This window comes from Hipposideros armiger, unplaced genomic scaffold (assembly GCF_001890085.2).
Source record: "Hipposideros armiger isolate ML-2016 unplaced genomic scaffold, ASM189008v1 scaffold_1155, whole genome shotgun sequence".
NCBI lineage: Eukaryota > Metazoa > Chordata > Mammalia > Chiroptera > Hipposideridae > Hipposideros > Hipposideros armiger.
The window spans coordinates 243180-268570 of record NW_017732505.1 but is presented as its reverse complement, the minus strand read 5'-3'; the positions used below and the strand labels follow the sequence as shown (position 1 = coordinate 268570).

At 43.9% G+C, this 25391-nt stretch overlaps 1 protein-coding gene, 1 long non-coding RNA gene and 1 pseudogene across 3 annotated transcripts in view; 1 reads left to right on the top strand and 2 right to left on the bottom strand.

The window, feature by feature from the left end:
* Positions 1 to 1744: 1744 nt before the first annotated feature.
* On the bottom strand, positions 1745 to 15823 carry LOC109376600 (cytochrome P450 2B11-like). Its single transcript, XM_019632650.1, has 9 exons — positions 15603 to 15823; positions 12450 to 12612; positions 12153 to 12302; positions 10471 to 10631; positions 9765 to 9941; positions 9076 to 9217; positions 7506 to 7693; positions 7196 to 7337; positions 1745 to 3965 (listed from the first exon to the last, which is right to left on the bottom strand). Exons 1-9 carry the CDS (start codon positions 15771 to 15773, stop codon positions 3784 to 3786), a joined length of 1476 nt encoding a protein of 491 aa, XP_019488195.1. The 5' UTR covers positions 15774 to 15823; the 3' UTR covers positions 1745 to 3783.
* Positions 15777 to 25391, top strand: part of LOC109376602 (uncharacterized) — a 36299-nt gene continuing 26684 nt past the window's right edge. The window contains exons 1-2 of one of the 2 annotated variants that reach the window (XR_002122757.1): positions 15777 to 15854; positions 15947 to 16026. This is a non-coding gene — a long non-coding RNA (uncharacterized LOC109376602). Of the gene's footprint in view, positions 15855 to 15906; positions 16027 to 25391 lie in introns of those variants that run through there. The other variant, XR_002122756.1, reaches the window with a different exon arrangement.
* On the bottom strand, positions 24082 to 25367 carry LOC109376601 (PACRG-like protein pseudogene; annotated as a pseudogene).

Sequence of the window (25391 nt, the reverse complement as noted above, 5' to 3'; positions counted from 1 at the left end):
AATCCTAAAATTTATATGGAACCATGAAAGACCCCGAATAGCCACGGCAATCTTGAGAAATAAGAACAAAATGGGAGGTATAATGCTGCCTGATATCAAATCATACTACAAGGCTATAGTAATCAAAGCAGTATGGTACTGGCATAAAAACAGACACATGGATCAATGGAACAGAACAGAGAGCCCAGAAATAAACCCATCTATATATGGTCATTTAACCTATGAAAATGGAAGCAAAAGTTTACATTGGAGTAAAGATAGTCTATTTAATAAATGGTGCTAGGAAAATTGGACTGACACATGCAAAATAATGAAAATGGACCACCTACTTACACCATATATGAGAACAAATTCAAAATGGATTAAAAACCTAAATCTAAGACCTGAAACCATAAGACTCCTAGAAGAAAACATAGGGAGTAATATTGCAGACATTACCCTCAGTAATATTTTTACTGATATATCCCCTTGGGCAAGGCAAATAAAAGAAAAAATAAACATATGGGATTACATCAAACTTAAAAGTTTTTACACAGCAAAGGAAATAATCAATAAAACAAAAAGACAGCCTACTGAATGGGAGAAGATATGTGCCAACGATATATCTGATAAGGGGTTAATATCAAAAAGTCATAAAACACTCATTCAACTCAACACCAAAAAACAACCCAATTAAAAAATAGACAGAGGATATGAAGAGGTATTTCTCTAAAGAGGGCATACAGATGGCCAACAGGCATATGAAAAAACGTTCAACCTCACTAATCGTTAGAAAAATGCAAATAAAAACCACAATGGGATACCACCTCACTCCGGTCAGAATGGCTATCATCAATAAATCAACAAACCACAAGTGCTGGCGAGGCTGTGGAGAAAAGGGAACCCTGCTGCACTGTTGGTGGGACTGCAGATTGGTGCAGCCATTATGGAAATCAGTATGGAGGTATCTCAAAAAACCGGAAATGAAACTACTGCATGACCCAGCAATTCCACTCTTGGATATCTATCAGAAAACCCAAGAAGCTAACTTGAAAAAATATATGCACCCCTATGTGTATCGCAATGCTATTTATGATAGCCAAGACTTGGAAACAACTGAAATGCCCATCGGTAGATGACTGGATTAAGAAACTGTGGTCCATTTATACAATGGAGTATTACTCCACTATAAAGAAGAATGAAATTGTACCATTTGCAACGATATGGATGGACCTAGAGAACACTATGTTAAGTGAAATAAGTCAGCTGGAGAAAGACAAATACCATATGATCTCACTTATATGTGGAATCTAAAAAACTGAATGAACGAGCAAAGTAAACAGAAATAGTCTCAGAGATATAGAGGAAAAACTGATGGTTTCTAGTTGGGAGGGAGACGGGAATAAGGGTGAAGGGGAAGCAATTAGATAGCATAAATAGATAACTACAATATTGCCACAGGGATATGAAAGACAGTTCAGGGAATATAATTGATAACGTAAATATTTTGTAAGGTGTCAGATGGTCACATGTCTTGTTAGAGAGACTACTTCATGGATGGGGTAGAGGCTTGATCACTGCACTGTACACCTGGAGCTAATGTTGTATAATATTGTATGTCAACTACAATTGAATGTATATATATATATAGTCACAGGATGTGGAGTATAGTGTGGGAGTGGAGTCAATGCAATTGTAATAGATATGTATGATATGGGGTGAGAGGAAAGCGGGCGGTGGGTTGGGGGAGGAGGGTCGTCACTTTGAGGTGTAAAAAATATAACTATTGCACTGTGTTGTACACCTGAAACTAATTTTAAAAAAACAACAATACAACTTTGATTTCTAACTACCTTGCTGCCCATGAACTTTTCTCGTCCTACATATCTTACTTCCCACCCTTTCCCCTCCCCATCTCACTGCCTGGAAGGACTTGAGATGGTCCTTGTGGTCTATTTGCAAAATGTTCCCCCAGGCAAAGAAGGGGCCAGGGAGCAGGAGGGAGGCAGCCCTGGAAGGTGAGGTGGCCCCAGAGTAGCAAGAGGCCTATGAGGACCGTGTGGATCAGAATCACCCAGAGGGCCATGGTCCTCGCTGTGCCTGCCTTCCATCTGCTCTCCCTCTTAAAAGGTGATGTGCTCTGTTGTTGGTTGTTTTTATGTGTTTGGTGGCAGACAATACACCAGACATTTACCTTAGCAGAACTTTTTGTAACTCTCCAGAGGCAACAGCGAGCCCAAAGTTGGCAGGTGCTACAGAGGCCAGAAGTTTTGCATCCCCGTTGGGTCACAAAGCCACTTTCCCATTAGCCCCTGGCTCGCCTGAGGTATTTTAGTGGGCAATGTCCGTGAACAAAGGGTGCCTCCCTGGAGAAAGAGTGGTGCGGCAGCTGGTGGGACATGTGAAGGCTGGTTTCCTAGTTTTTGCAAGGCTGGCTTTCAGCCCGTTTTGTCAGAGACTGGCAGGCATATGAAGAATCAAAAACTGCTGGCAGGCAGAATTGGGGCAAAATGTGCCCAGTGAGGACAAATGACCCCAATTCGGGGCAATAGAACAGAGGAAGATATGGAGGACACATGAGCTGATGAAAAAACCTAGCTCCATGTTGGCAGTTTTGGGGATTGCAGAATTTAGCCATTCTTCAACAAATATGTTCAACACTTGTTGTATGCCACACACTGCTCCGTGTACTGAGAGAACAGTGATGAACAAGGCAACACATTGCCTTCATGTAGCTGCCATTGAGGTGATGGAGAAGTATTTACCTTCCAGAAAGATCCGTTGTGACCTGACAGTAAATGGTTTACACATAAAATGTCACAGATCACCACCGGACCTGGATAGGTCAGTCTTTGGATGTTTCTTTGTGTCACAGAGGACTTCAAGGAGAGTATCAGGGAATCCAAGGCATCTGTTTATAATCACACAGACCAGGGTCCTGTGGGCTGTGGACACCTTTTCATATTAAAAAGAAAATGGAGAGGCAGTAAGATGAGGAGGCGGGAAGATTACAGTGGAGCACAACATGGATGAACCTCAGAAATATCATGTTAAGTGAAAGAAGTCAGTCACAAAAGGGCACATTTTATGTGATTCCATTATATTAAAATATGCAGAAAATGCAAATCCAGAGACACAGAAAGCACTACATTACACTCTTTTAAATTGTTGATTTTTTGTTGTTGTTCTGTGAATTTCACCTTAATTTAAAAACATATGGGGAGGAAGCTTTAGTAAAGAGTTTGAGTTCCAGCGCGAAGGAGACAGAGTGTGGATCTGGTCTTCCACTCACTAGCCATGTGACCTCGGACAACTGATGCCTTTGCCCACCTCTGCTTACTCATCTATACAATACACATGATCATTGTACCCACCACATGGGGCCATTGAGAGATTCAAGTGAGATGATGGATGCACAGCTCATGGAGCGCAAGGAGATCATAAATGGAGGCTGTGGTTGTTCTGAAAAGGGAGAAATCACTCAAGGGGAGCTATGGCCTGGGTGGCAGACTGCAGAGAAATCCTGTGCTGAGTTTCCCTGAACAGTCTCCAGTTTCTGTATATACACCACTCCCGGAATTCTATTACCAGAGGAAAGGAAAAACCTCCTTGAGTATTCAGAAGAGCTGCAGCATGAAGAAAGGAGACGAGAATGCAAAGAGGTGGCAACCAAGAAGGGGGAAGGATACTGGCTTGTAACAGGTCTCTCCGATCAAGAAAACATGAAGAGTCAGGGGACATTCCCTGCAGAGGTGGGGATACTTCATGACCCTGGAATCCTTTGACCCCTTTCCTTCAACCCCCTCAGCGGGACAGGAAGCGGATTTGGTATGTCGGGGGCAACTTCCCCACTCCATTCACTTGGGGTGTGAGGTCAATGTCCTCAGGGGCCACGGGGCTGGCCAGGGAGAAGTTCTGCAGGATGGTGGTGAAGAAGAGGAATAATTCCGCATAGGCGATGCCTTCACCAAGGCAAATGCGCTTTCCTGTGGGCACAGAGGAACACCAGTGTGGATCACCTGGAGTGCATGCATGTTCTTTGTCCAAAGCCCAGATGCCTGTGTCCATTGCAATCAATCTGCATGAGACTGCAATTCAGGGTGGACTTCTAGGGGCTTCCCAAACCCTCTGAAACCAGGTGGAAATCTTTGGGTGGATGTGCCTTTCTCATTTTTCCAGGGTAGGGTTTGTAGTTTCTATCAGATTTTCAAGGGTTCAGTTAGCCCCACAAAGTCTTAAGACCCTCACCTGGTTGGATGTGTGTGTGTGTGTGTGTGTGTGTGTGTGTGTGTGTGTCCACATGTGACATGTAGGTATGTGCATAGTGCTGACTTAGCATTAGGAAAATGGTACTTATCTCATAGTCCTATTGTGAGGTTAAAGAAGTTAATATGTGTAAAAATTCTTAGACTAATACCTGGTCCATACTAAGGATCCTATAGGTGTAGTTAGTACTTTGTATTTTGTCCTGGGTGTGAGTAGTGGGAAGTGTGGGGTATGTGTTTGGCACTGCATGTGATTGTCTACTTTTTATTTCAGCCTGAAAGTAACAGGCTTCAAAAGTTCTAAAAAGAAGGGGCCGGCTAAGTGGCTCAGTTGGTTAAGAGTTAGCTTAAGAGTGTGAGCTCCGAGCAACAGGGCCTCCGGTTCGATTCCCACATAAGCCAGTGACACTACGCCCAAGCTGAGCTGCCAACAGGTGGCAGGATGGCTCAGCTGGTGAGAGCATGTGTTCCTAACAACAAGACTGCCTGTTTGATGGTGGGCTATGCGTGCCTGCCAGCTACTAAGACTGAACTCCGCATCTTGAGCTGAGCCGCCACCCAGATGGCTCAGTGGATAGAGTGTGCGCTCTTAACAACAAGGCTGCTGCTTCAGCTCCCACATGGGATGGTGGCTATGCACACCCACAACTAGGATTGTAACACAATACCTTGAGTTTAGAGGCCATGAGCTGCTGATGGGCAGCCAGATGGCAACTGGTGTACTCCACAACTAAGACTGAAGAACAACAACTTGGCTGGTCCCTCTCCCCAATTCCTCAACAGTGTTCCACTTCCCCATTCCCCAATTAAAAAAATAAAACACATTTTAAAAAATTTATTTTAAAAAACCCATATTGTATGTAAATTTGTGAATGGGACTTATGCATATGAGAAGGGAGTCTATAGCTCCCATCACATTCTCAGAGGTGTAAGCACCACCACTCCCATGAACACGCCTTTCAATAGGGTGTAAACCACTGGCTTCGAGAGAAATGAGGACACATGGAGCTCAGGCAGACACACAGAGAGCCTCTCCCTTTACTTGGTGATTTTTCATCTGCAAGCTGACAACCTGGAAAGGCCATTTCAAGAATGGGTTTCCAGGCAGTTCCTAGACTTGCAAGTTGTTAGATATTGTGCATGTGAAGGTATCTGGGGGAGGGTCCACATTTTTGGCACATCCACAAATTAGGAGACATGAGTTTAGCAATCTTGGGGCAGGGCGCTGGGCTGGTTCCTCTTCTGTAACTGGCTCTATGACCCACCTCTTTCCAAAACAGCCTGTTATCTCCTTCCCACTCTGTTCTCCCATCCCTAGGGCTGTCCTTAGGATACGCTTTAATATATCTTTGGCTCTAATACCTTTGTGACTCGGTTTGTCTCTCTTTCTGCCCATACAGGTCACTTTGTCTTTTTCTCAGACTTCCTATCAGGCATTGGTTCTCTATCTTTCTGCCTTCATTCTTTTCTGGTTTCCTCAATCTTGTTTGACTCCCTGTGTCTATCTATTTGGATCTGATTTTGTCTGCAACTTGCTCCCTCTCATGTTCATCTCCCTCTACATATCCCTCTTCTCTCCTTCACCATTTCTTCCTCTCTACTATGTCCCTCTCTTTTTTATATCTCTTATTCTGCTTTTCTTCTTCGTCGTCCTCCTTTTTTTCCACCTCCTACAACTTTTCCTCCTCCTCCTCCATCTATTAACTCACTTTCATTCCCATATCTCTCTCCCTCCGGGTCTCTCCTTGTCTTTCTCTCTTTTTCTCACTCACTCTACCCTTACCTGTCTATCTCTGTCCTTATTTCTCTATATCTCTATCTCTTTATAAACTAAGGGAAAAACTATGGAATGAAGGAATTGACCCTCATCTCACCACCCACATGTCCCCACACTCTCACTTAAGATGAAATGAGAGAGGAGGCCACTGCAGTGGGCAGAGCCAGGGGCCCTGGGTCACTAAAGTCACTGATAGACCTCAAGACTAGGAGCTTGATCCTGGGATCTTCCTGTATCAGCAAAAATGAAGACCCTGAGCTTGGATTTTTCTCTGAATGGGGCCAAAGAGTGCCGAATAGGGACAAGCCGAGGCATGTCAAGACCCCTCGCCCCAGCTCCTCAGTGCCAACAGAGTAAATCCCAACTCCCCTCAGCTTTCAAGGCCGTCCAGCTGAGCTCTTCACCTCTGACCCCTTTTGTAATCTGCACCCCAGGCTCCCTGGGATCTTCTAGCTTCTCACATGTGCCATGTTGTCTCCACCTTCAGGCTTTGCCTTTGCTGTTCCCTGTGCCTGGAATGCTCTTTCCAGCGGCTGATTGATATTCACCCATGAGGTCTTTAGCAAAGAAGCGAGTGCTTCAGGTGAGCTTTTCCTCACCGACCAACCAGGAGTAGTCAGTACTTCCCATTTTGTGCTCCCAAAACTTTCTTTAGAGATGCTTATCAAAGCTATGGTTAATAATAATAATAATAATAATAATAATAATAATAATAAATTGCCACTGTGAGCACTTACTCTGTGCCAAGCAGTTCTAACCACATTTCAGGCATTAAATCTCATAATTAGATATTATTGTGTGGCTATAATGACTGTCAATCTCCCCTGCTGAACTGTAAAATTCCTGGGGCAGGATCTATATCTCCATGTGATATGTCTGATGCATTATCTTTGGCCCCCAGTAAAACATTGGGTCAGATTTGTGCTCAACAGATATTCTATACCGAGGTGTAGAGAGGTTGACCTACTTGCCCACAGTCCAGTTTACCAAGATGTGCCATTGGGTAGGGATGTCACTTCTCAATGGTAGTAGTGAATATGACATGGGATAATGCAGGTAACAGAGCTGGGATGTACTAACTGCTCCATAAGCAGAGATCTCTCCTTGATTGTCTCAAGAAGGGAATGACACCTTCACTCTGGTGTCTGGGGAAGTGAGTTTGGATCCAGCTTACCTAAGGAGAAGGGGATAAAAGCTTCATTCTTCTTTAGTGCCCCATTGGCATCCAGAAAGTGGTCAGGGTTGAAGGTGTCTGGTGTTTCAAAGTAACGTGGGTCATGGAGAGCAGAGCTCAGGATGGGAAATACTTCAGTGCCCTGAAGGACAATCACAAGATATTGCCATTGTCTTCCCCACCCCACCCTGAAAACAAAACAAAAATAAAACAAGAGGCCCTAGTAGTAAAACAAAAGAGGTCAAGTTTGGAGATTAAGAGAATCCAGGATTCTCACACAGGAGAGCTGTGGTTACCCAGCTGGCCTCACCTTCGAGATGATGTACCCTCGGAATTGAGTGTCTTTGGTGACTATGTGGGGCCCGCCCATGGGGAGGATGTCCCCGAATCTCTGAATCTCATGAATGACTGCATCAGTATATGGCATTTTGGCTCGGTCATCCAGGGCTGGAGGGCGATGTGAGCCAATCATCTGATCAATCTCCCTGTGGACTCTCTCTGCACAGAAAAATGGGACCAGAGAACCTCGTTCAAAGAGGCATTTCAGCAGAGGCATGGTTTTCTACACGCTAATGAGAAAGGGAAAACCTATAATAAAGGCTTACATCATTGACACTTCTCAGAGCAACCAGGTTGGGATGGGGAAATCAGAGGAGGAAGCAACAAGAATTCCCACTCATTGTTATCTAATGAATGTTATGATTTCTCTCCCCAGGTGCATAGGTGTAAACGTACACACACCACACACACACACACACACACACCACATGCACAATTTTCCACAGAGTTTCAGATTAAGATCTCGAGGCTAAAAAAAAGTAAAAGAAAATTAAAGAAAGAAAATAAAAAGAGATCGAGGCTATGAACCTGTAAAAATTCCGACTCTAATATGAGTACAAAATCAACTAATATTTATTATGTGTCTTATAAATGATGCACTGTTCTAGGTCCTCAGGAACACAACAGTGAAAGAGATCAGTAGATCAACCCAAGAACAACTGGATTAATAAATGAATACATCAATTAATTAATTAATTCATAAATGAAAAGACTAATGAGTAGAAGAACATTAATGTTGGATGTATGCATTTACTTATCAATCAATAGGTGAGTTAATAAATCATTAATTAATAAATGGTCTCAAGACAAATAAACAAATGAACCTAATTAACTAATAAATCACATGAATGGATGGCTGGCTAAATTTATGCAGGAATAAGTAAACAAATAAATTAGTGGACAAAATAGGAAAATAAAGTAATAAATGAATGGATGTCTTGATGGTAAGTGAATAAATCAAAGATCAATCGATGAGTGAATTATTAAATGAATAAATGGAGGGGAAAGATGGTTAACAATGAATTGAAGGACTGACTGATGACAGGATTAAGGAATGAAATTGAGTTCATAGAAAAAGAAGATGGGTGGATGAATGAATGGATAAATAAGCCAATGGATTAATGATTATGAGTTCATTACCCACTATTTCAAAGGGTCAACAAATGAATCAATTAATCCAAATAAGAAATGGAAATGTATGCTCTTGGGAAAATCATCTATGAAAGTATCTGAGTATACAGATCAATTAGTGGACAAAAATGCAGACAGATGAATGGATGTGTGAGTGGATGAATGGATGGATAGATGGATGGATGAGTTGATCTTTGAGTGATTGGCAAAAACAGGGAGAGAACAGACTGACAGGCTTTTCATTTGTCTATCTACCAACTGGCTGGCTTATTTGGCCACTTAGTCAGTCTTTCACTGCTCCTGATATAAGAGGGGAATGCTGCCTCTCATTCAAGCAGGAACCCTGCCCCACTTCTGCAGCTAAAAAGGGGTTAGAGATGCCCCTTGATGCGCTGTCCCCACCAGCCTACCTGCGACATGGGGGTATTTGAGCAGGAACAGGAATCCATAGCGAAGAGTGGCACTGGTGGTCTCGGTGCCCGCGAAGAAGAGCGAGAGAGCAGTGATGATGAGGTTCTGTTGGTGGAACTCGCTGTTCGGGTCGGATTTCTCCTGGTCCAGAGGAATGGGGCTGGGTCAGGGGAGGCTGGAGCCTTGCTGCACTCACATCTCCAGGCTCCCTCCACTTGTTTCTGGGTCTCTCACACCACCTGGCCCATTTTACTGTTCTCTGTTCTCTGCATGTCCATCCATTATCTCTATCTCTGTCTCTCTCAGTCTCTCTCCACTCGGTCTCTGTTTCAATCCATCTCTTCATCTCTTTGGTGTGTTTGCCTGGCTTCCTCTCCCAGCGTCTTTCTGCCTCTGTGGGTCTTTTCACCTGTTGCTGTATTTTTGTTCCTTTTCCTGTCCTGTATTTATTCTCTTTATTCTCTCTCTCTCTCTCTCTCTCTCTCTCTCTCTCTCTCTCTCTCTCTCTCTGTCTCTGTCTTTCTCTTCTCCCTACTTTCTCCACTTTCTCCTTCCTTTCATTTTCCCTTCACCTTTTCCTAATCTCTCTTCCTCACCCTCTGTTCTTCCCGCCCCCACTTCTTTCTCCCTTCTTCTCATCCCTCATCTTTTTCTTCATCCCCTCCCTTTCCCCTTTCCCAAACCCCACTTTGTCCATGTGGAGCAGGTAGGTATCGATGAAGTCCCGAGGGGTGCTGGGGTCAAGGGTCTCCCTGTGCTTCTCCACACTGCGGCCAATGAAGGCATTGATTTCCTGCAGGTTTCTGTAGATTTGCCTGTGTGTGCCAGGAAAGTACTTCAAGATGTCAGAGAAGAACTCGAACACCTGTGGGACAGAAGGGGCTATAAGGTCTTCCCCAGGCTGGGTTAGCAAAACAGAAAGAGGCAGCCATTCAGGGCTCTAATACCTCCCAGAGAAATCAATCTCTCTCTCTCTCTCTCTCTCTCTCTCTCTCTCTCTCTCTCTCTCTCTCTCTCACACACACACACACACACACACATTTTCAACTGTGTCTCATAGGATCTCTTAACCTGCGTGTTTTTGTCTTGTTTTCTCATGTTCTCCTTGCTTCTTTTCTTTCTCTTCCAAGCCCTCGTTTTCTTAGTTTCTCCCTCTAATTCTCTGACGCTCCATCTCTGCCTCCTCCATCACTTCCCTTTCTTTCTCTTAGTCTCTCAGTCCCTGTCTCACCATCTCTCCCCATCCTGGAGCCTGTCACCCTGTTTCTCCCTGTTGTCCCTGCCCCTCTTCCAACCCTCTTCCAAGCTGCATTTCTGTGACCCCAAAGCAGATCATCCCTTTCCCCTGACCAAAATGTCCACCTCATCCAACCTTCCCTCACCCTTTCCCTGACCTGGCTGGAGAAGGAGCTTGTGAGCATGAAGGTCTGGTAAAGCATCTCCAGAAGCTTCAGGAACTCAGGATCTCTGTAGGCAAAACGTTCTCCAAGGACCAAAGAGCAGATGATGTTGGCAGTGATGGAGTGGAAGTGGAAGGTGGGGTCCTGGAGCTCTCCTAGGAGGTGGTGGTAGCAGGTCATGACACAGACTCAAGTGCCTGAGGAGCATTGGTTGCTGCCCCATCTCTGTGTGACTGTTTTCTGTCACTCAGTAATCATAAAGAAAATAGGAATAATAACAGCTAACACTCACTACCCTGTGTTATGTGCCAGGCCCTAGTCTAAGCACTTCCCATATTATTTTATTTAATTATCACTCTACTTTGTGAGGAAGGTTCAGTTCTCTTATTATCCCTATTCGTAGATGGGCAAACAGAGAGGTTAAGTCATTTGACCATGTGACTCATTGCTGGGGCCAGGATCCAGACCCGACAACCCAGCTACAGAGACTGTGAGGTTGCTCGCCTCTTAGGCACCAGCTCTGACTCTGGGAACAGGTACAGTTAATTCCCTAGGCTGGGGGAGTACAGTGCAGGTGTTCAATCCATGATCTGTACAAATTAAAACACTCTGCTCTCGCTGTCCCTTTTTTGTCATTCCCTTCTCTTCTTTTGTCCACTTCTGGTGGTCTCTGGTCTTCAAGAAATCCTTCTGTACTTGTTAACTGATGTTTGTATGAGCCAGGCTCGCCCTGTTGGAGGGAGGGTGGACTGTGAGGCCAGGAAGGTCAGTCTGGGTCAGGTCAGGCAGCCCCTCTCTGCCCGTCTCATCTGCCCATCTTATCTTGTTTCTCTGCAGAATCTTTCCTGAGCCTGTCTGTCTCTCTAATTTTCTCTGCCTTTGTTACTTTCTCCCTCTCCAACTGTCTTCCATTCTCTCTGTCTCTGTGTGTCTCTCTCTTTGCCTCAATCCCACCTATTCTATCTCTTTCTCCTTCTCTGTCTCTCTGCCTGTGTCATTCTGTTTCCTCCTGTCATTTTTCTCAGTCCCTCTCTCTGTCCTTTTTGTCTATTGGTCCTTGTGTCGCTGCATCTGCCTCTCCCTCCCAGCCTCTGTGTTTATGTCTCACAATCTCAGGAGAAAGGAGCCTGTCACTTTTATATCTCATAAACACCCCTGTATGAAAAATCTAAAAACAACTGAACGTGCTTCTCTGACAGCCCATCCAGCTGCCAAGGGCAGAAAACCCCAACTTTCCTCTTTGCTCGCTGCCTGTTCATCAGCACTTTACTCAAGGAACAGAAAACACGGTTTGTACTTTTCAAAATGTCTGTACTTTTCCTTTTTTTCTCTTTGCTTTCCTTTATACAGGCCCTGTTTTTGCCTTTGATAGATACAATTACTCCATGAACTGGTGTCCCTGAACACAAGTAAATAGCATGATAATATCTAAGTTTATGTCTTTGAGTTTCTCGACCCTAAACCCTGAATCTCTTCTAGCTCCCTTTACTCATCTCTGCCCATCTCTGTGCCCCTCTTGTGTCCCCATCCCTCTGTCTGATGATCTCTCAGTCTCTATCTTTCTCTATCTCCACCTCTCTTTCTCCCCTGCCATGTACACCCCTGTCTTTCAGTTACTATGCACGCTGCACCTCTCTGATTCACTGTCCTTCTTTCCTTCCGATTCCTGGACTCACCCTGGGATTTCCGCAGTTCCTCCACCAGACACTGAGCTTCTTCCTGAATCAGCTCCTCTACACCCCTCTTGCCCATCCCAAAATCTCTCAGGGTGGCCAGAGAGAATTTCCGAAGGGTCTTCCAGCGTTCCCCATTGGCGAAGATCACACCTGTGGTATAGGTAGGCATGGGTTGCAGAGGGAGTTGGAAAGACACGCTGGGTCCCTCTCCACCCTTTGTCCTCCCTTCCCAAGCTCACCTTCCCCAACCCCCATCCTCCATCCTTCATCCCATCCCGGTGACTTTGAGGCACTTACCATATCCCTGGAAGACTGGATCAACAACAGCAACTTTCCCCCGACCAGAGAAGGCCTCAGATTGGTCCACCAGGGCCTCTCGAATGGCCTCTATCCCACATAGCATGACCACAGGCCTTGGCCCAAAGTACACCGTGAAGACATCCCCGTATTTGTCTCGGAGCTGCCAAGTGTACACACACACCCAGGGTTGCCATTAATATGCACCTCTGTGATCATCCCTGTTGCTAAGCCATGAAAACAGTTACATATAGATTGGTAAGTAATCCCCACCCCAAACCCTGTACCCCAATCTGCCTTTCACCTTACCAGGATCCAGAAACTAAACAATTAACCCATGACCGACCAGGGTCTGCATGATTGGTTGGCATCCCAAGCAGTACAGATGGTTCAACATCTCTAATATCATTCCGTACCATATTGTTGAGTCTGATCAGATCTCCCTGGTCAGATTGCCAACTAGACAATCCTCCTCCTTGTGACTCAACTTCTACATGCTGTCTGCCTCTCGACAATTTCCCCTGGAGAACTACTTTGAACCACCTACTTGGTAGACATGAATGAGAAGTGATGTCCCCCTGGGGGGTGATAATGAAACCTGAACAACTGTAACACCAATAAGCCCATTGGGAAACTGCTCAGTAGTATTTAAAGAAGCTGGAAGTTCACATGTATACTTAGTGATTCATCACCTTCACTCCCAGATACTTAAAAAAATGTGTACTTGTGTTCACCAAAATAAAGAACAAGGAGATTCATTGAAACTTCATATAAAATGCCCAGCACCTCCAATATAGAAAAATGTACAATGACATGCCTGTATCATGGAACATTACACAACAATGAAAAATGAACAAACCACTCCTATACCGAACAACTGAATGAAACACACAGGCGTAATGTTGAGCAAAAGGCAGTAGATGCAAAAGAGCCCATATACCATAATTCTATTTATATGAATTTCAAAAACAGGTAACACGAACCTGTGGTGTCAGGATACTGGGAGAATAGTGACTGGAAGGGACTTGAGAGGGTTTCAGGGATGGACCTGTTGTTATTTATCTGTATGTCAATTATATCAGTATTGTTGTTTGAAAAATTCACTGAGCTGAGTACCTATGATGTGTGTACTTTTTAGGGTGTTGTTAAACTTCAGTAAAAAGTTGATTTACAATCATAAAACCATAAAGTTTACTGAAAAACCTCTCACACTGATCTGCAAAGCCTCCCCTCTGGTCTCCCTATTCTCATTCTTGTCCCCTCTGCAATCATTTCACTACTCACCCACCCCCACCCTGAAGTCAAGTAATCCTATTAAAATGAAAATTAATTAATATTTTCATTATCCCTAACCTGCTCCAAACACCCCAGAGAGCTCCCACCTCGCTAAGAGTAAGACCTCAAGTCTCCACCATGGTCCACGTGGCCCTGTGACGTGACCCCATCACCCCTCTGCTTCTCTTCCCATTCACCCCGTTGCTCACTCAGATCCAGCTTTCGTGTTCTCTCTCAAACCTGCTGAACTGGCTCCTACTTCAGGGTTCTTGCACCAACACCTGCCTCTCTCTGATGCCTTCCTCTTGCATCTTTCAGGGTATCTGCTCTGAAACAAAGCAGGATTGGGCCTTCCCCTCACCACTCAATCTGAAGTAGCTCCCACCACTTTCTAAAATAGCATCCTGCTTTATTGTAATCATTGCTCTTGTCTATTAATATTTCCTTATTAGCTTATTTTGCATGTCCTGTCCAATGCCAATATTCTCTGGCATACAGAAGGCACCCAGCAAATTACTATTCAATGAGTGAATAAATGAATGTGTGGATCAAAGTAGCTGCCATTTAATGAGCATTTACGATACATCAGGCTGTATGCACTACCCCTTCCTATTTCAGAACATTCTTAGGAGGCATGTTCTTATTGTCACTATCTCAATTTACAGAATAATAAACAGACTCATTGAATAAGAGTAGAATCCACAACACGAATCCATGCCTGTGTGACTCTACGAGGATTTGGGAACTATTGGGAAATGGAGGAAAAGCAGTGCCACCATCCCTACCTGTGAATAACAAAACCCAGTAGCGCTCATGTCCTCTCCTTTTCTCTCTCTCTCTCTCTTTCTCTCTCTCCTTCTCTCCAAAGATGCAATGATAGTGGAGTATTGTGGACACCTAGAGGATCCTCTGAAGGTCCATGAAAGAGCCTTAGGGGTCTGGAACGCTCTAAATTTTATGTAGAAATGTGTGTGGATATTGGGACAAGAAGGAGCCCACAGTTTTCATCAATTCTCAAAGGATTTAGTGATCCCCAAACTGTTAGCTGCCTCAGTCTATGAGGACATCAGAGAGAAAGAGACCTCCGGGCTGAACACCAACTTCCCGTCTGTGAAGTCCCAGCTGTGACTGTGAACTAGTGCTTTCCCCAGGCTGAGCCTCACTGTCTGTACCTCTCTGAGATGGGGAGAGCACTTCACCTAGCCCACAGGGTTGCTGTAAATGAGACTTGAAGAATTCCCATGACAATATACGTAAATCCTAGCTACAATATTCTGAATGAAGAAACGAAATCCAGGAATTTCCAGGAAAGAATGGTACCCTGTGCTATTGAAGACAATGAGAACTAAATAATATGTACTTGGGGCCCCTCCATATATGTGATAATACTGTCTCTATTAAAAGCAAAGAAATGACAAGCCCAAGATTCAGAAATGTGGTCACCATGGTGCTTACTGGGAAGCACTCTGTGGTGGTCTCCCCACCACATTTTACCCTTCTCCTCTGCATTGTCTTGGCACTGACATGAGCCAATCTTTGCTCTCTTGTTGACACAGAAGAAATCTATTCCATTGCTGCCAACAGCCCTTTTTCTCTCTCTTCCAGTGGCGACAGAAGATGTGAAATTCTACTTCCTTGGCTCATACCCAGACACCTCTTCATGCCCGCTTGCCCTCTCCAGGGAGAGTGCCATGCACTTCCAACTGAGCAGGATGCCTCTGACTATCTGACCACCACCCACCGTGCTTGAGCTCCATGCCTCTTACTCACTAACCTTCGCACGCCCCACACCTGAGCCTGGAAAGCTCACTCCTGGTGAGTGATTCCCAAGTATGGAGACAGGGAGCCACCCTCAGACCCCATCCATTTGCATCTTACCCTCAGGAAGAATTTTAAGAGGCCTCTTCTGTCCATCTGGAGAAGGTTCCCAAAGATGGGCAGAGGACGGGGGCCTGGTGGGAGGCGGCCCTGTGCCTTTGGGTGGCCCCTGGCCAGGAGAAGCAAGAGACCTGTGAGGAAAGCAAGGAGGAGGAAGACACTGAGCTCCATGGTCTCAGTCTGACTGCCTTCCAGCCCACTGCCGATTCCAGCTGGGCCCTTTATCCTCAGCCTGCCTCTTCACCCGCTTATGTAATGTCACCCATTCCCCGCCTCCCTCTCATTATTGTCCAGGAATGTGAACTTGAAAGACAGGTACTAAGGCGCCCATACTCTCTGTTCAGGCAGCCCGGTGACATGCTCACCGCCTACCCCAGCACTCCCCAGATACCAGCAGAATCCTGTGGTAGTTTCCAAGGTAAATGTGAGTATGTTTCCATACATGCGTTGTGTGTTTATTTTTATGGGTATGATGAGCATACACTGTCTACTTGTTGTGATGTTGTTTGTGTGTTGATACTTGCATCTTTGTCCATGCCTGATTGCATCTGTGTGTGTGCCTGTAAGATTGTTATATGTGAAGGGGTGTTTGTAGTTATGTGAACAAGCTGATGTGTTTCTGTGTATGAGTCTGCATGTGCTTATGCATGTATTTTTGCATGTGTAGGCTTATATGGATTAACATGCATTCATATGTGAAGAGATGTTTGCATGTGTATGGTGGTGGTAGTAGTGTGTGTCCCTGTGTGTGCATCTGTGTGTGTTTGTGTGTTTGTGCATCTCCCTGTTCTTGTGTTTGTAGGGCCTTCAGGTGCTCAGTCCCCCTTCCTTCACCCTCCTTTCTGTGACAGCCACAAATGGGAGAAATAGAAGGAGTGGGGAGAGACACAGAACTGGTTAGACTCAGAGGTGGAGGGGGTCAGGTGGAGAAAGACAGAGAGACTGAGACCTGGCAGGGGGACACTTGGTCCCCTGTATCGCTGACTGCTCTCACCAGCACAGAGCAGTTCTCTCCCTGCCTCTGGCTGTGTGTTTACAGTGCAGGACATGTCTCTGATCCTCTCTGACAATCTGTGTATCTATGTGTCTCTCTCTCTTGCTTTCTCTCCCTGTCTCAGTGTCTCTGTTTCCCCTTTTAGACTCTGAATCCCGCATGTGCAGAGACTGTGCCAGTCTGATTGATGTGCACTGGGCTGGTGTCACTCTCCAAGCAGGCTCAGTGCCAATTTGCAGAATATGTGAATGATTGTGTCCACATGGACCTGTCGTGCCCTGGGCCTGGCTTTCCACCCCTCTCTGTGTCTTTCCTTTAAAAGGGAGTGGAGGGAGATTAGGCAGCATCTTTCTTGCAATGTTAGGCAAACTACTCCTCAGATAGGGACCTCAGATAACTGAAATCTTTTTGTGACTGACTTATTTCACTGAGCCTAATGTTCTCAAGTTTTGTCCATGTTGAATGTAGCATGTGTCAGAATTTCCTTCTTTTTAAAGATTAATAATATTCCACTGTACATATATACTACATTTACTTATGCATTGATCTGTTGATAAATACTTGAGTTGCTTTCACCTTTTGGTTATTGTGAATAACGCTGCTATGAACATGGGTGTACAAATATCTCTTTGAGACCTTGCTCTCATTTCTTTTGGATGTATACACAGAAGTGGAATTGCTAGGTCATGTGGTAATTCTATTTTAAATATTTGGAGGGACTGTCATATTGTTTTTCAGAGTACCTTTACAATTTTACATTGTCACCATCAGCGCACAATGTCCAATTTTTCCACATCTTCGCCAACACTTGTTATCTTCTGTACAGATAGAATAGAGATATAGCAACAATCCTAATGTGTCTGAGGTGATATCTCATTGTGGTTTTATTTTCATTTTCCTAATGATTACTGCTGTTGAGCATCTTTTCATATGCTTGTTGCACATTTTATACCTTCTTTAGAAAAATGTCTAATCAAATGTTTTGCTCATTTTTCAGTTGGGTTGTTTCTTCGTTGTTGATTTGTAGATATCCTTTATATATTCTGCATATTACCCTTTATCAGATATATGATTTGCAAATATTTACTCCCATTCCCTAGGTGGCTTTTTCACTCTGTTGATATTCTTTCATACACTGAAGTTTTTAATTTTGATGCAATCCAGTTTATCTATTTTTACTTTTGTTGCCTATGCTTTTGGTGTCATCTCTATGGAAAAAATTTTAACTTCAAATTCAATAACTACAATGCTATTCAAGTTATTTATTTCTCTTTTAGTGAGCTTTGATAATTTGTATCTTTTGAGGAATTTTTCAATTTCATCTAAGTTTTCAATTTTATTGGCATGTGTCTTTTTTACACTAGTTTTGAGAAATTTGATTCTGATGTGCCTTGGTGTAGCTTATTTATATTTTTGTTTCTTTGTTTGTTTGTTGAGATTCTTGGATGTACATGTTTATAATTTTCACCAAATTTGGAAAATTTTCAGCCATTAATTTTTTCAAATGTATTTTTTGTCTCTACTTCTCTCTCCTTTCTTTCAAGGACTCAAGTATACATAAATTTGGCCTCTTGATGTTGTCTCACAACTCACTGATGTTCTGTTTATATTTTTAATTCTCTTTTCTCTGTTTTTCATTTTGAATAGTTTCTATTTCTGTGAATTCAAGTTTATTAATCTTTTCTTCTACAGTATCTAATCTGCCATGAATTCCATAAGTGTATTTTCCATCTCAAGTAGTGTAGTTTTTACCTCTAAATGTTTGATTTGGGTCTTTTTAATATCTTCCAAATAGCTACTTAGACCTTTGAACACATGGAATACCGTTATTATAGCTGTTATAAGGTCCTTGTCTGATAATTCTAACATCTGTGTCAGCTTTTTTCCCCTCCTCATTATGGGCTATCATTGTCTGCCTCTTTGCATGCCTGGTAAGTTTTTTTGGATTCCAGACAGTATGAATTTTACCTCGTTGGGTACTGGATATTTGTATTCTTATACATATCCTTGAGTTTTGTTCTAAAACACAAGTAGTACTTGGAAAATGTTTAACCCTTTCAGGTCTTCTTTTTAAGATTTGTTCAGTGAGTTCGAGGAGTGTGCAGCCTAGGATGGATTATTCCCCGCTACTAGGCAAGACTTTCCTGAGTCCCAGTGCCTCAGGAATTAAGATTTTTTTTTCAGTTTGGCTGATGGGAACAGGCAATCTTCCTGGCCCTGCCTGAGTACCATTTCTTATAATCATTTCACAGGGTTCTTTCGCAGCCTCTGGTATTTTCCACACACACATGCTTGATCAGTCCTCAGCTGAGTGTTCTCCAGGGACCCTCTGAAGATCTTCAGAATTCCTTCTCTCTGCAGCTCCTAACCTGTACTTTTTCCTGTGAATTCTAGCTGCCTTGGACCCCTTAAACTCTTCGTTCTGTCTACTTAATTTGGGGAGTGAATGGGGCTCCACCTGGGTTCCCCTGACTGCATTGAAGCCTGGAAACACCCTTAAGGCCATACACTGAGGCAACTGTAGAGCTACCCCTTTTGTTTTTCATTTCTCAGACACAGAGTCCTTGATTGCATGTTGTCCTATGCTTTAAAAACTGTTTTCGTATCAGTTCCCCATGTGGTGGTTGTTTCAGTAGGGTTGTTTCCTCTGGTCACTGTTACTTCATCTTGCCCATAAGACACCATATGTATATTCCTGTGGATGAGTCAGCTTATATCTGCATGTATGCTTTATATGCTTGTATTGTTTTCAATGTGAGAGTGTGTTTGTATTTACAGGGTGGTGATGGTGTGTGTTCCTGCATGTGTGAGTCTGCATGTGCTCTAGTGCTTGTGTGTGTCGGTGTGTGTGTGTGTGTATGTATGTATGTGTGTGTGTGTGTGTGTGTATCCTGTTCCTGTCTTTGTATGGCCTGCAGATGTTCAGTGTCTTTCTCTTTTACCTCTCCTTTTCTGTGACAGCCAAAAAGACTGGGAGGATGAGAATAACAGAGAGAGGGGATGAAAAAGACAAAGTTTGTAAGGCCCTGAGCAGGGGTAGGACAGGTGGAGAAAGGCAGTGAGACTGTAATCTGAAGACATGGAAATATAGTCAGTTGTGAGGCCTCTCTCTCTTAGACATTTTTTTTTTAAGATTTTATTGGGGAATTGGGGAAGGGGACTGGCCAAGTTGTTGTTCTTCAATCTTCATTGTGGAGGGCTCTTTGTTGTGGAGGGCGCCAATCGCCATCTGACTTCCCGTCCACAGTGTGTGGGCTCTAAGCTCAAGGTGCTGTGTTCAATATAGTTGCGTTTGGATGTAGCCACCATCCCATGAAGGAGTCGAACTAGCAGCCTTGTTGTTAAGAACACATGCTCTATCTACTGAGCCATCCTGGCGGCAACTCAGCTCAAGGTGCCGAGTTCAGTCTTAGTTGAGGGTGGGCGTAGCCTACCACCAAACAAGCAATCTTGTTGTTACACCAGCTGAGCCATCTTGCCACCTGTTGGCAGCTCAGCGACAGCTCAGCTCGGGTGCAGCATCACTGGCCCATGTGGGAATCGAACCGGCAGCCCTATTGCTCAGAGCTCGTGCTCTCAAGTCAACTCTTAACCAACTAGGCCACTCGGCTGGCCCTAGATTTTTTTTGTTTGTTTTATTTTATAATCTGAGAAATTTTATTAACTCTATATGACAGTCCCCCCGCCATTCTGATCTTTTCATTTTTGTTTTTAGTAAAGTACAGTTGACTTACAATATTATATTAGTTTCAGGTGCATATCATAGTTTTTCAACACTAATGTACCTTATGATGTGATCAACCCAAAAAGTCTAGTAACCATCGGTCACAGTATAAAATCATTCCAATAGTATTGACTATATTCCTTATGCTATACATTACATTCCTGTGACTTATTTATTTTAAAACTGGAAGTAAGTACCTCTTTTCCCCTTCGTTTTTTTCACCCACCTCCCTCCTTTCTCCACTTTGGAAACCATCAATTTGTTTTCTGTGTCTATGAGTCTGTTTCTGTTTTGTTTGTTTGTTTTGTTTTTTTAGATTTCACATATAAGTGAAATAATACAGTATGTTTTAATCTCTATATGGCTTATTTCACATAGCATAATACCCTCCAAGTCCATCCATGTTATCACAAATGGCAAGATTTTACTCTTTTTTTGTGGCTGAGTGATATTCCAATATGTATGTATACATATATACCACATCATTTTTTATCCACTCATCTTTCGATGGGTGCCTATGTTGCTTCCATATCTTGGCTATTGTAAATAATACTGCAATGAACATAGGGGTTCATATATCTTTTCAAATTACTGTTTTCATTTTCTTTGGATAAATACCCAGAAGTGGAATTGCTGATTGAAATAGTAGTTCTACTCTTAATTTTCTGTTGCACTCTTTGTACCTCTATGATTGAGCTAGACCGCTCCCTCCTTGTCTTCTGTCTGTCTCCCGGTGTCTGGGTGTCTTTTTCTAACTTCTCTCTGCATCTCTCTTCCTTTTGCATTCTCCCTTTTTCTTGGTAGCTCTGTCTCTTCCTTTTAGACTCTGAGGTCCAGGGTTGTAGAGTCTGAGTCTAATTTGACTGATGCTCAGTATGCTTGGGTCTGCCCTGGCAGGAATCAGTCCATAATCGCCCACTGTGTGATGAATGTGCCCACATCTGCCTGTCTCTATCTAGCTATCAGCCTCTTCCTTTCTCTCACCTTTCAAATGGAGAACAAGCATCTTGCTCGCACAACTAAACAAGTTGCTTGCCACCACCAAAGTTCCTGATCTAGGGTGTCAGGGCAGCTGAGTCACCCCACGTGCATGGAAGTGAGAGGCAAAGGCAATGCTTTTTCTGAGTCTGAAAGTCAAAGCTACCAGGCCCAGCCTTACCCTATGCTTTTTCCACCCAGGAGGAGGGGACTGACAACCCTGACCTCTTGAAATCAGGGGTGGAACTAGCACTTTTCTGACCTTGGATAGGTGCCTCCATGGACTTCCTGACCCCAGGTCCTGGCTCCTGCTGTGCTCTGTGACCTGAGTCCTCATTCTAGCCCTGAGAATCCTGTTGGGGAAGTGTGAAGTGCTTTACACAGAGTAACTCACTTAATCCTCACCCTTTGAGGTAGGTATTGTTCTCATCCTCACTCTGTAGTTAGAGGGAGAATAGTTAAGACTTTGTCCAAGGCCACACAGCAGTCTCGAGGTAAAATCAGGTGTCAAACTCAGACAGTCTAGTTCCAGAGCCTACTATCTCAACCATTTCACTGTGCTGCCTTCCTGAGAGAGATGCAGAGACACACAGAGAGATAGCAGAGAATGAGACACAGAAAAAAAAAGAGATAGAGAGGGTGCACCAGAGAAGAGGACAGTAAGTTCTGGGGAAAAAATGTGCTCTGTAAATAACTCACCGAGAGGAGAGGGAAGTTAACAGTTGTCCCAGCATATTTGACTTATCCTGTTGTTTGTTTTTGGTTTTTTTTCTTGTAGAACCCATCACATCTCCCAGGTCTAGGGCTCTGAGGGAGCACACCCTAAGAAGTGCTCATGTGTCAGAGTAAAGCACTAATTTTTAGAGCCATACAGACTCAGTCTTAAACCTCAGCTTCATTATTTATTTGTCATGCCAAAAACACTTGGGCAAGTGTCAGCCCTTTCTTGAGCCTCAGGTTTCCGCATCTAAAAAATGTGAATTACCTACCATATAGTGTCGTTTTCTGCTAAAAGCCAGTTCATGCAATGAGAGGTTGGCTACAAACCCTCCTTTGCACTTTTACATGTTACAATGCACTATGGTGCTTTGGGCCCCTGCTCAGAAGAACATTTTCAACTGTTTAAAATTAAATTCATGAAAGAAGCCAAACATAAAAGGTCAAATATTGTATATGATTCCATTGATATGAAATATCCAGAATAAGCAAATCCACAGACGCAGAAAGTAGATGGGTGGTTGCCAAGGGCTGGGGCAGGAGAGAATGGAGAGTGACTGCTTAATGCACAAGGGGTTTTCCTTTGGGCTGATGAAAAAGTTCTGGAACTAGATAGTGGTGTGGTTGTATAGAGTGGTGATAAGTCTAGATGATATTTCAAGAACTACAGCTATAACATACTATGAAATTATCTGTGGTTTCCATTGGTGACGAATTGATTACCACTGCCAATACCACTGTCACTGTGATCTGCCTTCATAGCTGAATGAAAGGTTAAGTTTCAGATAGAGGATTGTGAAAAAAGATGCAACTTTTTTTTCATCCAAGTTCATGGGCCCCCTGAATTCTAGGAGTGCCTGGACCCTAGTTAAAGTATTCCTGGTTTAGAGGCTTCAAACCTACACCCTGGAGTCCTCTGTGTCTGGATTTAAAAGCTGGCTCTGGGGCCAGCCGAGTGGCGCATTGGTTAAGAGCTGGCTTGGGACGCCAGAGGGCCCCGGTTCGGATCCCACATGTGAGGGCCAGTGACACTGCCCTCTACAGCTAAGATGCTGAACAACAGCTCAACCTGGAGTCCCCGGCGATGGCCTAGGCTGCACCCACTGCTGCACTGGGTTGCCATGGGCTACCGTGTGTAACCAGCAGCCAGCGTGAGCAGCCAGCAGCCGCAGTGAGCGGCCGTCCAGAAGCCAGCGACTGATCTGCCTCGCCAGAGAAGAGCGCAATGATGGTGCCAACTTGGGCCAGTGAAGCAACGTCCTCCACAACTAGACTGAAAAACAAAAGGACAGCAACTTGTCTGTTCCCCTTCCCGCAATTCCCCAGCACTGTTCCCATCCCCCAATTCCCCAATAAAACTGTTTAAAAAAAAAAAGCTGGCTCTGCCACGTGTAAATTTTGGCAAGTGGCTGCCCTTCCTGGTCCTTAGTTTCTTCATCTATACAATAGGAAGTTATAAAAATTTCCCCAAGCTCTTCTAAGCATTAAACAGGAGTATGGATGAAATGCACCACAAAATAAACAACAATAAATAAAGGCCTTCAGAAGTGGAGGTGAAGAGTGAGGGGCAGGAGGCAAAAAAATTTAAGATGTGTGAATTCCAGTTTCTATAGGGCAGGAGCCTAATCTGTTTGGTGTTTTCAGCACCCACTTCTGTGTTTGGCTCATGGTAGGAGCTCAGAAGAACATTGTGGCATGAATGACTGTGTTATGGGTGTCTTCAGAAATTCATAAGTTGAAGTCCTAACCCCCCAGTACTTCAAAAAGTGACTTTATTAGGACATAGGTTCTTTACAGAGATGATCAAGTTAAAATGAGGTCTTTAGGGTGGACCCCAATCCAATATGACTGGTGTCCTTATAAAAGGGGGAAATTTTGACACAGACATGCACATGAATCTCATGTGAAGATGAAGGCAGAGATCAGGATGATACTTCTACAAGCCAGGGAACACTAAAGCTTGCCAACAAACCACCAGAAGCTAGGAGAGGCCTGCAAGAGATTTTCCCTCCCAGCCCTCAGAGGGAACCAGCCTTGCTGACACCTTGATCTTGGACTTCTAGCCTCCAGAACTGTGAAAATGTATTTTTGTTGTTTAAGCATTCAGTGTGTGGTACTTTGTTACGACAGACCTAGCAAACGAGTACAAACTGGATTGATCCCAGATGAAAAGTCAAAAGATATATTAGTTTCCTGTGGCTGCTAAGAAGAAGCCTTCTCAGACTTCTCTACTTCTCCACGACTCACCCTGGCTGAAGTCAATGCCTGCGGGGAGAAGCCTGGGGTCAGAGAGCAAATACAATGTCTTAATACTTGTCACCAGGTAGTGAGATTTTTGTTGGCTACCTTCTTCAACAACATAGGGAGCAATGTGTTGGGATTTTAGATTTGGTGGTGATAAGGCGTCCACGTCCACCATGCTGCTCTTGCTTCTATAATGCATTGGCGAATGGCTCTTTGAATTTCTTGTCCCTTAGTCTCTTGGAAAGGCTTGTAAGCAGAGGTTTCAGATGGTGGTTTAGAGAAGGATCAACAACGACACTTAACAGTAGTAGAGCATCCAATCCTATTTCAAACGTTTCATCACCCAAATGGACCAGAGCTGCCTTTAGCATAGGAATCAGTCTAGGAAGCGAAGGCACAGCTTTTGCAGGAGCACTTTGGACCGAAAGTAATTCTGTAAGACCCTCTTTTGACACAAAGATGTGTGGATGTTTAGTCTCTCTCAGACCTTCAGCTAAAGTAATAAGAAGAGGATCGAATGGAAGGACATTCCCACTGTAACCTGTTTTACTGAGCCTTGGACCAATCTGCAAGGAATGCCTCCTTTAGAGTAAATAGCTGCAAATGCAGAAGGGGCAACTTTGTTCACCAAACAGGTTAATTGCTTTACGGTTCAGTTTATCACTTGGTCAAGGATGCGCTTTTCTTGCAGACTCTGGAGAACTGGTTGACAATGAGGATTTGCTTCATTGAACTGTGGTCCTGTTTTATTTGTGCCCTTGATGCCCTTTGATCATAGTTGCCTGTCACTCTGTTTCTCAACTCTACATTTTCATGCCACTCTGGCTTCTGCATTGCTTCCCTTTAACTTCGCGCCTCTCTCCCACCTCTACCCACACACACCAGCTGTCACTCCAGGTGGGGCTTTTGCCTGACACCCTCTGGACCAACAGCCATGGGTCTCGCCACCTGCCACCAGAGCGCAGGGAAAATCCCCCCTGTCCTTATTTCATGGGCATGACTAGAGGAGAGTCAGAGGGCCTAGATCGATTTCTTTTTTTTCTCCCCCCCCCTTTTTAAAAATAGTGGTATAAAATTTACTGTATAATTTACCATAACATAAAATTTACCAATTAACCATTTTTAAGTGTAC

What these genes read in the sequence shown, in the direction of transcription:
- LOC109376600 (XM_019632650.1), bottom strand. Translation starts at nt 15,773, where the DNA reads ATGGAGCTCAGTGTCTTCCTCCTCCTTGCTTTCCTCACAGGTCTCTTG. An exon ending in TCTTAAAATTCTTCCTGAGG is followed by an intron (nt 12,613 to 15,602) that starts GTAAGATGCAAA and finishes TACACTTGGCAG; the next exon opens with CTCCGAGACAAATACGGGGA. An exon ending in TCCAGTCTTCCAGGGATATG is followed by an intron (nt 12,303 to 12,449) that starts GTAAGTGCCTCA and finishes CCTATACCACAG; the next exon opens with GTGTGATCTTCGCCAATGGG.